Here is a 15,781-nt window from a genome sequence, read left to right on the forward strand (position 1 = left end):
ATTTAATTCATTTATAATAGAATTTTATTTATTTATTTATAAGGTTTTTAATTTATATTTATTTATTTATTCATTAATTTAGAATACAATTGTATTTGTTACAATTGTATTATTAAATTTAAACATTTAAATATTAATTCATTTTTATTTATTCATTTATAATATTTATTAATTAATTCAATCATTAATTTCTAAAATTAATATAGAATTGAATTTTCATTTATCATTTAATTTTATATTAATTTTTCTCTTTTTTTTATTCATTCATTAATTTCTAATAGAAAGCACTGACAGTTTGTTAATGTTGTAAGCGCGTCGTCTTGTTCTGCTCAGTTCGTGTGTCGTGGTGTCGTGTGAATGGAGGTGTTGCGTTTTCCTCTGAAATCCCTGTTGAAAGCGGCCGATGATCAGCGTCAGAGCGGAGCTGAATAATAGTTTGTTTTCAGAGCTGTAAGTGTGTTGGGATCGAGCAGACGCGGATCACGCGCTCCTCTGAAAGCCTTACAGTGGCCAATTTTCTCTCGCCGGCTTTGCTCCAAATTGAGCGTTGAGTCTGTGAAGCTGCTGGAACAATAACAGGTTGTTTGCTGCGGCCGCTTCAGAAACTTTACTGGGTTAGAAAAAACGTCAATGTTTGAAAAATAAAGTTCTGTATTTCTGCTTCATGCTCTGACAAACACAACTGCTCATGATCGTTTAGACATTTAGGATTGGACATGTGATGTTATTGAAATGTCAGTCTGTGGTGAGGTATAGTCACAAAAATACAGGATTTTCTCAGATATTCATTTTCTAATATTTTCTTACAGATTTTCTAACAGATATAACAGAATGATACTCATTTGTATTATTTATTTTTATTTATTAATTCATATTTGAATAAAATTTTATTTATTTGATTTTGATTTTATAATTTTATTTTTTTCTGTTTTCCTGTTTTATTTCTTCTGAATTTTACAATAATGTAATTAATTATATTTTACAATTATAATTAATTGTATTTATTGTATTTTTATTTCATTTTATTCTCCCTGAGATTCACTAATTTTATAATTAGATATTATTATATTTATAATTATATTTTTAGCCATTTCCAGTGGGTCACTGATGTATTGGCGTATAATTATTGCCTACTATACATTTTATTTTATTTTATTTGTTATTTGCATATGCTTATGCTTTTTATACCAAAATTGTCTATACTTTTATTTTTGTTTAGTTTTATTACCATCTGTTTATTCTTTTACATTACATTTTATTTATTTATTTGTTTATTTATTTATTTATTTATTTATTTATTTATTTATTTATTTTATTTTATTTTATTTTTTTATTTATTTTATTTTTTTTTTTTTTTTTTTTTTTGCACCTGTTAAAGCTTTTAGGCTATTATCATTATTATTATTATTATTATTATTATTATTATTACAATTAATTTTCCTGCATCTGTTTATGTTTTAAGACCAAGACCAAGACCAAGATTGTCTACATTAAACTTTTATATTATTTTATATTATTACTTTATTTTATTTTATTTTATTTTATTTTATTTTATTTTTATTTTTATTTTTTTTTATTTATTTATTTATTTTATTCGCACCTGTTAAAGCTTTTAGGCCATTCTTCTTCTTCTTCTTCTTCTTCTTCTTATTATTATTATTATTACTATTAATTTATCTGCATCTTAAGACCAATATTGTCTACATTAAACTATTATATTATTTTATGTTATTACTTTTTTATTTTATTTTATTATATTTTATTTTATTTTATTTGCACCTGTTTAAGCTTTTAGGCCAGTATACATTAATTATACATTGTTTGTTTTTTATTAATTTTTATTAATTTTTTATTAATTTATCTGCATCTGTTTATGCTTTAAGACCCATATTATCTACGTTAAACTTTTCTTTTTAAATTCATTTTATTTTTTATTGTATTATTTTATTTCATATTATTTTTGACTTTGAGATGAGATGAGATTATAAACATGCTAAAATTGTGTTGTTTTCTCTGTGCAGGTAAAGCGTATCCTCCGGAGTTCTACTACGACACCTATAACCCGCTGTGGCAGAACCGGCCGCGTGTGTACGGATACAAGCTGCAGTGGACGCAGATGAACCCCAACGCCGTGGACCGGATCATGGCGTACCGGCTCGGGATACGACAGGTGAATGATGTATTTCAGATGGTGCTTTACTGCAGATCATCATTAGTTACTTTCTTAATTGTCCCTGACATCTGACAGTGACTGGAATCCCTCAGAGGTTTGTCCATTGGTTCTGTCTTTTATAACACTAGAGATGACACTGAAAATAATGCTTTAATGAACGCTCAGATCTTGCATCGTTTTCTGTAGTTTTCAAAACTGTACAGACATCACTGTTTTCACTAGAAACTCTTAGAAATGAAGCCTCTCTAATGACATTGATGGTTCCTTAAAAAACCTTCAACATCCATGAAATCTTTATATTCCACAAAAATCTTCTTTAGATGATTCAACTATCTGCTTGTGTCTTCATTTATTTGAGGGTATTTTATTTAGCATTTTTTACTCATGTTTTCATCACAGTATGTTGGAATTTATTAATTTATTTATTTATTGATTTATTTTTGTTTATTTATTTTTAATGTACTTATTTATTTGATTAAGTTTGTTATTGCTGTTGTTTTGTTGTTGTTTTATTTCTTTACATTTTTTATTATTTTTTTATTTTTATTTTTATGGGTTTTTTGTTTGCATGTGTGCATGGTTTTTGGCCAATATTACCAACATAAATGTATTTTATATATATAAATATATATATATATATATATATATAGTACATACAGTATCTTGCATTTTATGTTATGTATCTTATTTTATTTTGAGTATAAGCTTATGTATAAGCTTCAGTATCATTGTTGACTGTGAGGGATGTTAGAACAATTTATTTATTTATTTATTTATTTATTTATTGCAATTTTCTAATTGTGTTTTTTATTGTATTATTTTATTTTAATCTATTTTCTGTAGTGCATTTTAGTTTGTTTATATACATATATATATATATATATATATATATTTTTTTTTTTTTTTTTTATTTATATTTTATTTTATAGTATTTTGTTTATTTATACTTTAGTTCACATTTTCAGTTTCATTTTCTGTGGTTTTATTTTCAGTAAACTGTAATAACCCTGATGCTGCAGTGACCTTTAGAAACATGAGAAATGAAGTGTCCCGTAAGTGATTCTATCTAACCTGTTTACAGCAGGTGTAATAAGGTGTATGAGAAAATCTGCTCAATGTTACGTGCTGTAATTGGACTGAATTGCTGTTTGATGAAGGAGCGCAGAGTTTGCCGTTTAATGAATCCACTCAAACACTCTCCGATCCTGTTCATTCTCATTGGTGTCAATGACAGACTCGAGGGCCGACGGTGAATGACAGAGACATTACCAGCAACAAAACACACTTTCTGAGTTTACTAAAGCAGTTACCAGCCACTAACCGCAATCAATCTCATCTTACTAAGACACATTACTGGACGTATAGACGTATACTGTCATTGGTCTGTCTGTCGTCAGACGGGTCAGCAGCGCTGGTGGGAGCAGGAGATTCCCGTGGAGGGGAACATCCAGAAAGGAGAGCTGATCACTCACAACCTGACGGAGCTCATCCGACCCGAGGCTTACGTGGTGCGACTGACGCCCATCACACGCTTCGGAGAGGGAGATTCAACCACCAGGATCGTCACGTACAGCGGTATGACACTAAACATCAGATCATCTGAGCTTCACTGCTTTACTTTTGAGTACACTACACTACAGTAGAAACAGCAAGTAACACTGAATTAACTTCAATAATCTGTTGTATTTACAACTTCGAAAAATCATTTTAAAAACAACTCTGAATGCATTTATTTGATCAGAAATACAGTAAAAATTGTGAACTATTATTATAATTTAAAAGAAATGTTTACTATGTGAATATGTGTTAAACTGTAATTTATTCCTGTGATGCGCAGCTGAATTTTCAGCATCATTACTCCAGTCTTCAGTGTCACATGATCCTTCAGAAATCATTCTAATATGCTGATTTGCTGCTCAACAAACATTTATGATTATTAGCTTAATAGATTTATAAAAGTTAAATGACTGTTAACATACTTCAGTAATGTTTTCATTTTTAAATCATTAAAAAAAAATCTGAAAGCATTTATTTGATCAAAAAATCTAACCATAAGTCTTTAAATGAGAAAATAAATGTTTATAAATCTAAATGCTGTATAAATACAAGAAATACGTTCCTAAAAGACCATTGTTTTCTGAATAATAATCAGAATCGCATAATAACTAATAATTAATAATCACAACTATATAATTTAATTATCAGTCAATATATGTAATAAAAATTAATGAATACATATCAATGAATAAATATAGTTTAAAAAATAACTAAGCTTAAGTCTTATAAAAGAAAAGTCTTTTGATATTAATATATTTTTTATATATAAATCTGAAAATAAATACAAATACAAAAATATATGTTCTTAAAAGGTGTTTTTTTTTTTTTTTTAATAATTAAAAAATTAAATAAAATGATTAATTATCATTACAAAATCTAACTATATAATTTAATTGAAAATAAATAAATATAATAAAATTAATGAATAGATATAAATGAATAAATATAGTTAAAAAATAATTATTTAAAAAAAAAACTTAGCCTAAGTCTTTTAATATTAATATATTTTTTATATATAAATCTGAAAATAAATACAAAAATATATTTTCTTAAAAGGTAGTTTTTTTTTCCATTTTTTAATAATTAAAAAATTAAATAAAATGATTAATTATCATTACAAAATCTAAGAGAAAAATCAGTTATCTAATTGTTGTCTAATTTTAAAATTAGATAGATTAAAATTACATTTTAATCTAAATAGAAAAAATGCATGCTCCTAAAAGACCATAGATTTATTGTTTAATAATTAAAGCATTTATTTGATCCAAAATGCAGTAAAATTATGAGATATTATTCTAATTTAAAACAGCTGTTTTGTATGTGAATATCTGTTAAAATGTAATTTATTTCTGTGATGCGCAGCTGAATTTGCAGCATCATTACTCCAGTCTTCAGTGTCACATGATCCTTCAGAAATCATTCTAATATGCTGATTTGCTGCTCAACAAACATTTATGATTATTAGCAATGTTGAAAACAGCTGTGCTGCACAATATTTTTGTGGAAACTGTGATGCATTTTATTTTTCAGGATTCACAGATGAATAAAAACTTCAAAACAGCAGCATTTATTTGAAGTAGAATCTACTATAACATCATAAATGTCTTTACTGACACTTTTGATCATTTTAATGCATCTTAGATGAATAAAAGTATTAATTTCTTGAAACAAACTTTTGAACAGCAGTGTATAAAGTCAGATAAAATTGATAAAAGTGATGAAGTGATCAGATTTCAGTGTTTGAGAGTTTGATGTTGTTAATAATTCAGCTGCGCCGTGGCTTGTGAAGATCAAATAATCGTAATCATTTAATGCATTAATAATCAAATAATTCATTTCTGAAGTCTTATGAAAAAATGATGACAGTGGATTCATTAACAGTCATTAAAAGGGGTCAAGGCTCACATTCAGTGGAGTTCTGTGACGATTTCATTACTTCTGTTTGATGTCTGTGGTTTAATGAAGGGCAGCGGCGCTGGTGTTTGTGTTGTTTGTGTTGTGTAAGCGACTCGAGACGCTCTGGATCCAGGTTACCTGTTAATCTTTCATCTATTAAACATATTGCAGCATGAAAGTGGATGGAATGTTGTTCGGCGGATCGTCTGTGGCTTAGCGCTGATAAATAACGTCTATGTGACCTCGCTCTCTGCACTGCATTACGTCTGATTAGTCCGGCCTGGAGTTCAGAAAGAAGCCCGTAATCAAACGCTGCTTCAAAATAGAGGTGTTTTGAAGTTTTATGCGACTGATGGACACAGAAAACCCTGATTTAACCCTCATAATGGGTTATAATGTGGAGGAGATGCATAAAAATGTCTAAAAATGCACAGTTTTTAATAAAGGAATTAAACTTTTTTTTAATAAGATTCTCAAAATACACATCATTTATTTTTATCTGATTTTGAGTTATTTTTTAAGAGATGTTACAGGTTTTGTGCTTGGATCATTTTGACCCGGGTGTGTATGGAGCACCTTTAGTGTCAAAAACACTTTTTGTAAAACGATCTATGGAGTTACATTAGTGTCAAAAACTTCTGTATAAAACGGATAGTTCCGGTCCTTCACCCTGATTGGTTGAGCCACATTCTAAGCTGTTGTAAATGACTCTACAAACCAACACCTTTGTTTATATTTGTTTGTTGCTCGGCAACCGCTTTGTTGGAGCCTCAACGGTTTCTGAGGAACTACTTTGTTTGGCAGAAGAATAATGTTTTATTAATATCATTAAGTTGGCTTAAAAATCATCATGCTAGAATCATGCTAACAACACATTAGTAACATGCTAATCACGCTAGAAACATGCTAGTGACTCGCAAATCATACTAACAACATTTTAGCAACATAACAACATGCTAGTAACATGCTAATCATGATAGAAACATGTTATTTGTGCTAGAATCATAATAACAACATGCTAGTAACTTGCAAATCATGCTAACAACATGCTAATAATTTGCTAATCATGGTAAAAACATGCTAGCAACATGCTAGTAACTTGCAAATCATACTAACAACATGCTAGTAATTTGTTAATCATGCTAGAACCATGCTTGCAACATGGTAGTAACTTGCTAATCATGTTATCAACATGTTAATAACACGCTAATCATGCTAACAACTAGCTAATCATGCTAGAACCATGCTAATATCATGCTAAAATAATGTTAACACCATGCTAGTAACTTACTAATCATGCTAACAACATGCTACTAACATGTTAATAATGCTAGAATCATGTTAGCAACATACTAGTAATTTGCTAATCTTGATTGAATCATGACAACATGTTAGTAAACATGCTAGAATCATGCTAGTGACCCGCAAATCATACTTACAACATTCTAGCAACATAACAGCATGCTAGTAACATGCTAATCATGATAGAAACATGTTATTCATGCTAGAGTCATGATAACAACATGCTAGTAACTTTCAAATCACGTTAACAACATGCTAGTAATTTGCTAATCATGCTAGAAACATGCTAGCATCATGCTAGTAACTTTTAAATCATGCTTACAACATGCTAGTAACTTTTAAATCATGCTAACAACATGCTAGTAATTTGCTAATCATGCTAGCAACATGCTAGTAACTTGCAAATCATGCTAACAACATTCTAGTAACTTGCTAATCATGTTAGCAACATGATAACATGCTAATCATGCTAACAACTAGCAAATCATGCTAGAAACATGCTAGTATCATGCTAAAATAATGTTAGCACCATGCTAGTAACTTACTAATCATGCTAACAACACGCTACTAACATGTTAAGCATGTTAGAATCATGTTAGCAACATGCTAGTAACTTGCTAATCATGATCGAATCATGACAACATGTTAGCACCATGCTAATCATGCTAGAATCATGCTAGTGACTCGCAAATCATACTTACAACATTATAGCAACATAACAACATGCTAGTAACATGTTAATTATGATAGAAACATGTTATTCATGCTAGAGTCATGATAACAACGTGCTAGTAACTTTCAAATCACGTTATCAACATGCTAGTAATTTGTTAATAATGCTAGAAACATGCTAGCAACATGCTAGTAACTTGCAAATCATGCTAACAACATGCTAGTAACTTGCTAATCATGTTAGCAACATGATAACTTGCTAATCATGCTAACAACTAGCTAATCATGCTAGAAACATGCTAGTATCATGCTAAAATAATGTTAACACCATGCTAGTAACTTACTAATCATGCTAACAACACACTACTAACATGTTAATCATGCTAGAATCATGTTAGCAACATGCTAGTAACTTGCTAATCATGATCGAATCAAGACAACAACATGTTAGTAACATGCTAATCATGCTAGAATCATGCTAGTGGCTCGCAAATCATACTAACAACATTCTAGCAACATAATAACAGCATGCTAGTAATACACTAATCATGTTAACAACATGGTAGTAACTTGATAATAATGCTAGAAACATGTTATTAATGCTAAAATCATATTAGCAACATACTACTAACTTGCTATTCATGCTAGAATCATGGTAACAACATGTTAGTAACTTGCAAATCATGATAATCATGTTAGCAACAGGATAATAAAATGTTAGTAACTCATTAATTATCTTAGCAACATGCTAGCAACATGCTAATCATGTTAGCATCATGTTAATGAAATGCTAGCAACTTGCCAATCATGCTAGAAATATGCTAGCAACATGTTAGTTCTATCCATCTCTTTTTAATCTTCAAAACTACTTCAAACTGAAAACCTTCAAAATTTTAGCTTTTAAAACTTTTTAAATTTCCTGTTTTAGTTTTCTAAAACCAACTTCAAAGTTGACAATTTTCTTTTTCTAGTTACACTTTATTTGCTCTGTTTTATTTTGTAAAACCTTACTATGTATATGGAATGACCATTTAGCTGTTATAAATTCACTGTAAACCGCAGCGTCTTGGTGCTTATTGCATTATTTCCCTACATCTCACATACTGTAGGACTGAATTTTGCTGATGAACATGAATATGTCTGCCTATTGATGAACCTTTGCAGCATGAAAAATGTATCATTTATTTTTTGCCTGAAACTGAAATATTAATTATTGTTGTTGTTGTTGTTTAAACCTGTGTTTATGTACAAATAGAACGTGGCACAGATTTTGCATTATGAGGGTTATGAATCTGACCTGGAGTCTGTAGATTTGAGTTTTTTCTCTCTCTCTCAGAGGCAAAACGATTCTTGGAAATAATGTAGATGAGACAAACAACTTCCCATTTTCCATGTGAAACACAAAGGCGCAGACAATGAGGACGTGCCGTTTATTTCACGTTTATGGACTGAATGAGAACAAGACAAAAGAGCCGTCGATTCCGGGAAAGATCGTTTTTATCCTCGAATGCTGATTCTCACAGATATGATAATGCAGCTGTAAACAATCATTTCTCAGAAATGATTTTCCTTCTCCTGAATGACGTTTATTGTTGTGTGGATTGTTCTCAAATGTTCAGATGAATGTCGTTTGATGGCTGTAATCCTCTAATGCTCGTCTTTACGCCACTAAAAAGCTCATGAAAACCACAGAGGCTTCAGATGTTTGAACATGTGCTAATCGACCTTCTCTAAAACTCTGTTCAGATCCAGACAATAATCATCAAAGACATTTTAGAGATCATCTGTACAATTGCTGCATTTATCAAAGAAAACAGGACGCAGGCTTCCATGCTTAGAATGAAAACAACAACAAATCCTAAAGGACATTTTTCTGTTTTATTGTTAAATATTAAAAAAAATATTAATTTAATTAATATAAATAAATAAAAAAAAATTAAATATCAGCTTGTCTTTAAATATACCACTGATTTATTGATTAAAAATGTCATTTACTTTAATTTAAAATGAATAAATATAATAAAAAAAATCTAACTGTAAATACTTTAATTTTAAATCTAAATGCTGTATAAATACAAAAATACATGTTCCTAAAAGGCCATTGTTCTCTGATTAATTGTTTAATAATCACAACTATATCATTTAATTGAAAATAAATAAATATAATAAAGCTCCTAGCTCTTCAAATGAATAAATGTAGTTTTGAAAATAACTAAGCCCAAGTTTTATATTAAAAAAAACACTAAGCCTAAGTCTTTTAATATTAATATACTTTTTAAAATGTAAATGATGATATCTGTGGTCTCACGTGTCCTTGTTATGTTGCTTAACCCCTTCCCTACGAGCATTTTAAAATGGGGTTCGTAACAATACAAAAATATATGTGCCTAAAAGGCAGTTTTTCTAATTTATTGTTTATAAAATAATTCAATGGTTAAATATCATTGCAAAATCTAAGAAAAAAATACACTGCTATCTAATTGTTGTCTAATTGTTATTGTTTAATAATTAAAAACAAATTATTAAAAAAAATCTGAGCCCAAGGTTTAAAATAAATTTTAATCTAAATAGAAAAAAATACATGCTCCTAAAAGACCATAGATTTATTGTTTAATAATTAAAATGTAATTTAATTTCATTCAAAATGAATAGATATAGTCACAGATCTAAGTATGTCTTTAAATATAGAAATAAAGGTTTATGCTGTGTAAACACAAAAAGTACATGCTTCTAAAAGGCCATTGTTTTTGTTTGTTTAATAATTAAAACAGTGTAATTAATTTAAAATGACTAAATGTAATTAAAAAAACTAAGCCCATTCTTTAAATATAAATATAAATATAAATATCAAAAAATCCCTTTGATCTGAATATGAGGTATGATGGTTGTGTGTGTGTGTGTGTGTGTGTGTGAATAGTGTTTAAATGTGAGGTTCTGGAGTGTCTGTTAATGAGTGTTGTTCAGCAGGACATTCATTAACGCTGTGGCGTGTGGTTTAATTGTGTTGTGGTGTTTCTGAAGGAGTTGTTTTGTTGTGTTGATGTTTATAATAACAGCGTGTTTCTCGTCCAGTATTCCTCAGGAACTGGTTTACTGTGAGATGATTTGTGATTAGCACATTTAATCGAGTGCATTAAATCAATTCTTTCACCAGACAAAAGCGTTTCATGAATCACTCAGCTTTAATGTTGTTTCGAGGTTAAACCGACGCGCCGCATCCGTTCAGCGTCCACGCCTTTCTCTCAGTGTGTTTTCTGAAAAGAACTCACTGAATCAAGCACTGAGAGTTTCACTTGTCTTTAACTTGTTTACTACACATTAAAACACACACAGCCATCATACATCATATTCACATCAAAGGGATATTTTGGGGATTTAGATTTAGATTTATAATTATTGTGTATATTTAAATTTAAAGAATAGGCTTAGTTTTTTGAATATATGTTAAGAAAGCCGACCTACTGATCTGCTACTTAAGCTTATTATTATTATTATTATTATTATTAGCCAAATTTCTGAACATCATGCGAGCACGTCATAAATCGAAAGCGGCAGCAGTTTACTGTCGTGAATTTGTTGTGTTACGCCGCATCCAGTGTGGACAGCATCACTGATTACAATAGCTTCTACTGTTTTTTGTTGCGTCGCACCGCGCCACTCACGTCCAGTGTAAACACACTGTTAATCGACACTTCCCTTCTGTGCACTGTTTCTAATCATTCAAACTTCCATTCTAATATTTCTAATCTATTTACCTGTCTAGCCAAGCCTACCAACTACAATCATGCTAGTAATTTACTAATCAAGCTAGGAACATGCTAATCATGTTAGCAGCATGCTATTAACATGCTAATCATGCCAGTAACTTGCTAGCAACATGCTAATAATGTTAGAATCATGCTGAAAACATGCTAGCACCTGCTAATCATGCTAGAAACATGCTAGCATCATGCTAACAACTTGCTAATCATGCTAGAAACTTGCTAGCAACATGCTAGCAACCTTCCAATCATGCAAGAAACATGCTAGCAACCTGCTAATCATGCTAGAAACATGCTAGCAACATGTTACTGACTTGCTAATCATGCTAGAAACTTGCTAGCAACATGCTAGCAACCTTCCAATCATGCAGGAAACATGCTAGCAACCTGCTAATCATGCTAGAAACATGCTAGCAACACGCTAACGACTTGTTAATCATGCTAGAAACTTGCTAGCAACCTTGCAATCATGCAAGAAACATGCTAGCAACCTGCTAATCATGCTAGAAATATGCTAGCATTTTGTTAATTGGGCTAAAAACATGCTAGCAACATGCTAACAACTTGTTAACCATGCAAGAAACATGCTAGCAACCTGCTAATCATGCTAGTGACATACTAGCATCTTGTTAAGTAGGCTAAAACATGTTATCATGTTAGAAACTTCTAGCAACATGTTAACACCTTGCTAGTCATGATAGAGACATGATAGCAATATGCTAACAACTTGCTAATCATGGTAGAAACATGTTAGCAACATGCTAACAATTTGCTAATCATGCTAAAAACATGTTAGTAATTTGCTAATTATGTTAGAAAATGTTACCAATCTGCTAATCATGCTAGAAACATGCTAGTAACATGCTAGTAACATGCTAGCAACGCGTTAACCATGCAAGAAACATGCTAGCATCTTGTTAATTGGGCTAAAAACATGCTAGCAACATGCTAACAGCTTTGCTAATCATGTTAGAAACATGCTAGCAACATGTTAACACCTTGCCAATCAGGATAGAGACATGGTTGCAATATGCTAACAACTTGCTAATCATGCTAGAAACATGCTAGCATCTTGTTAATTAGGCTAAAAACATGCTAGCAACATGCTAACAAGTTGCTAATCATGCTAGAAACATGCTAGCAACTTGTTAATCATGGTAGCAACATGCTAGCATCTTGTTAATTAGGCTAAAACAAGTTAGCAACATGATATAATATTACTATATAATTATTAAACAATAAATTAGAAAAACTGCCTTTTAGGCACATATATTTTTGTATTTATTTTTGTGCAGCCTGATTTCTTGATTGTGCAAATGCATGAAGTGTTTGTGAAGCTCTACTAGATTATAATGAGACAGTGAAGCCTTTTTTAAGCATTAATGTGTGCGTATATTTCACTGCAATATATCCATTACATGCATTGTTTATTATTACTTTTTTTTATTAAATGTTATTAATATTAAATTAATAAATCAGAAAAGGTTTGAATTATATTTATTCATTTAAAATTAAATTACTTTTGAAATAAAAATATTTGTTTTATCATTATATAAGTAGGCATATATTTACATGATTAAATGGAATGAATAAATCAGAATCATTGGTTTGTGTTTTTCTTTTTCTCTGGTGAGTGAGGATCTGCGTTCATAAGTGCTTCCTGATGTTATTTTCTCTCGGTCTGTGGTTTGTTTGCTGCGAGCGGCTCGTTTCATCAGTTTCAGAGAATCCAGCATTTCATGGCGTTACATCACATCCTAATTCATTCACGCTCCTCTGGAGACGCCGGTCAGTTATGAGCGGAAGACAATCACAGCGGCGGTGAAAGTGTTTTCTTGTCGTCTGTAGTTTCACATGATCTCAAGATCAGAGCTGAAGCTTCATTTCTATGTCAAACTCATTAAAGCTGCTGATTGCTTTGGTTTTAATGGATCTTCACATGTTCAGTCAGTTTCCTCTAATAGACTGAATGCTGCACTCTACAGGAAAACACACCTCAGATCTGAATTTTCTTAGAAAACTGTTTGAAAAATGTTTAAATACATACTTAAAAAGTTGAAAATTGTTTACATTCATTCAAATAGTGAAAAAATGTTAATAAATGCTTAAAAATAAATTTAAAAATGCTTTAAAAAAATAAGAAAAATTTGTTTACATGTTAATTAAAATAGTGAAAATAATATGAAATGTTTAAAAAATGTAAAAATAAATGCTTTAAATATAAATGTAAAAATGCTTTAAAAAAAAATAAGGAAACTTTTTCTTTTCATGTTAATTAAAATAGTGAAAATAATATGAAATATGTACAAAAATGTTAAAATAAATGCTTTAAAATGTTTACATGTTAATTAAAATAGTGAAAATAACATGAAATATGTTTTAAAAATGTTAAAAATAAATGCTTTAAAAAAATAAATGTAAAAATGCATAAAAAAATTAAGAACAATTTTGTTTTTTGTTCATGAAATATGTTTAAAAAATAAAAATAAATGCTTAAAAATGTTTACATGGTAATTAAAATAGTGAAAATATAAAAATGTTTAAAATGTTAAAATAAATATAAAAAAAAAAAAAAAAACATTTTAAAATGCTTTAAAATGAAGACTGTTCACATGTTAATCAAATAGTCAAAATAATTTGAAAACTGATCAAAACAAATAGATGCTTACCTGTTCATTAAAATATTAAAAATAATATGAAAATAACTTAGAAAACACTGGGGAAAAAATGCTGAAAAATATTACTCTCTGTAATGTTCAGTTTATTATTTTTAAACAAAACGTTTATAGTTAAATACATATTTATTAACACATTCTCATGTTTGTTTATTTATTTATTTTGTATTGTGTGAGAAAAAATGGAAAAATACTGTTTATAATATTCATAGTTTGTTAAAACAAAAATAGTTGTTATATACCCTTTTGAATATCTGTAAAAAAAAAATAAAAATAAAAATAAAAAAAAAAATAAAACAAATTCATTCAATGTGTTACTTGCTATTTCTTTTGTAATTATTTGTGAAATTTACTAGCAATTTCTGCAATTTAATAATTTTATTTATTTCTTTATTTGTTTGTTTGTTTATTTAGTCTTGTGAGAAGTATTAATATTAAACATTTGGTGTTTTAATTCTTTTTTTTTTTTTTTTTTTTTTTTGAATGAAATTAGGGCCCATTTGGAAAATGTTAATTCTAATAATGATTTATTGTTATTCATTTAAACACAGTGTGTTTATTGTCATTCAGCTGCTGATCTGATGAATGTTTTCATGTTTTCTCCTCACAGCTCCCATCAATCCTCATCTGAGTGAGTATTTCTTTATTCACTATCCCTTTCTTTCTTTCTCGGAGCCGATAATGATGTTGTATTGTGAGGAGTGTAGCGCAGGAAGAATCCCGTCTGAAATCTTGTGCAGTGCTTTGGTTTTCTCTCAGGTGTTCTTGAGGATCTCCAGCTTTAGTTTTATTGGTGAGGTTAAAGGCTGTCTGTGGTGAAGCGGGAGCAGGAGTTCAGGAGCGTCGCTCCTTCGGCCGTCAGCAGAAAGGCTCCGGCGTCTGAATGTCACGCTCCGCTCCGCTCCTGCCGGAGTTCAATCAAATCAATGAATATTTATCAACAAACAGCTCCCGCTGAATCCCAATGACTGCAGACGCTCCTCAGTTCAGAGTCGGACGCTGGAATGGTCCCGTTCGTGCTGTTAATGCGTGATTTACTCGCTCCAGCGCTGATGACGAATCTCTCAAACGCTCGTTTTCAAACACAACAGACACTTTCAGCCCAAAAAACTCTTCAGAACAGTCCTGTGTGTTATTTCCTGAGTGTTCTGATGTCAAATGATGGTTTGTGTGAGAAACAGACACAAATGTAATGTAATTTTATCATAATGTTACTGCAGCACCGTTTACACTGATTATAGAAAGAGAGATTGAGAGATTTTCAAACTCCTACATTTGTAGCTCCGGTTTATGGTTAGAGATAAGTCAGAATTATTATTATTGTTATTATTTTTATTATTATTATTATTATTACATTATCACATGAAGTCATATGGGTTTATATAATTATTGTCATCATCATTCTTATAATTATATCAAATATTTTTTTACATATTCAAAATATTTGTATAGACTGTACTAAATAATAATAACTTTAAACTCAAAATAAAAACAGTATTATTATTATTATTATTATTATTATTATTATTATTATTATTATTATTAAATACCAGTTCAGAGATTCTGGCTAAATTCCTGTTTTCTACTGGTACAAAATAAGGTTGGACAGGTTTATGTTGTTGCTATAAAAGTGATAATAACAATAATAATCATGATAATAATAATAATAATTATTATTATTATTATTATTATTATTATTATTATTATTATTATTATTACTATTATTATTACATTATCACATGAAG

At 29.8% G+C, this 15,781-nt stretch overlaps 1 protein-coding gene across 1 annotated transcript in view; it reads left to right on the forward strand.

The window, feature by feature from the left end:
• LOC127183328 (MAM domain-containing glycosylphosphatidylinositol anchor protein 2) overlaps positions 1-15,781 on the forward strand; it is a 274,658-nt gene that overhangs the window by 246,432 nt on the left and 12,445 nt on the right. Inside the window, exons 12-14 of the mRNA XM_051139299.1 lie at positions 2,022-2,170; positions 3,571-3,748; positions 14,647-14,667. Coding sequence (XP_050995256.1) covers positions 2,022-2,170; positions 3,571-3,748; positions 14,647-14,667 — 348 coding nt within the window. The remainder of the gene's footprint in view (positions 1-2,021; positions 2,171-3,570; positions 3,749-14,646; positions 14,668-15,781) is intronic.

Source organism: Labeo rohita, chromosome 20 (genome assembly GCF_022985175.1).
Source record: "Labeo rohita strain BAU-BD-2019 chromosome 20, IGBB_LRoh.1.0, whole genome shotgun sequence".
Taxonomy (NCBI): domain Eukaryota; kingdom Metazoa; phylum Chordata; class Actinopteri; order Cypriniformes; family Cyprinidae; genus Labeo; species Labeo rohita.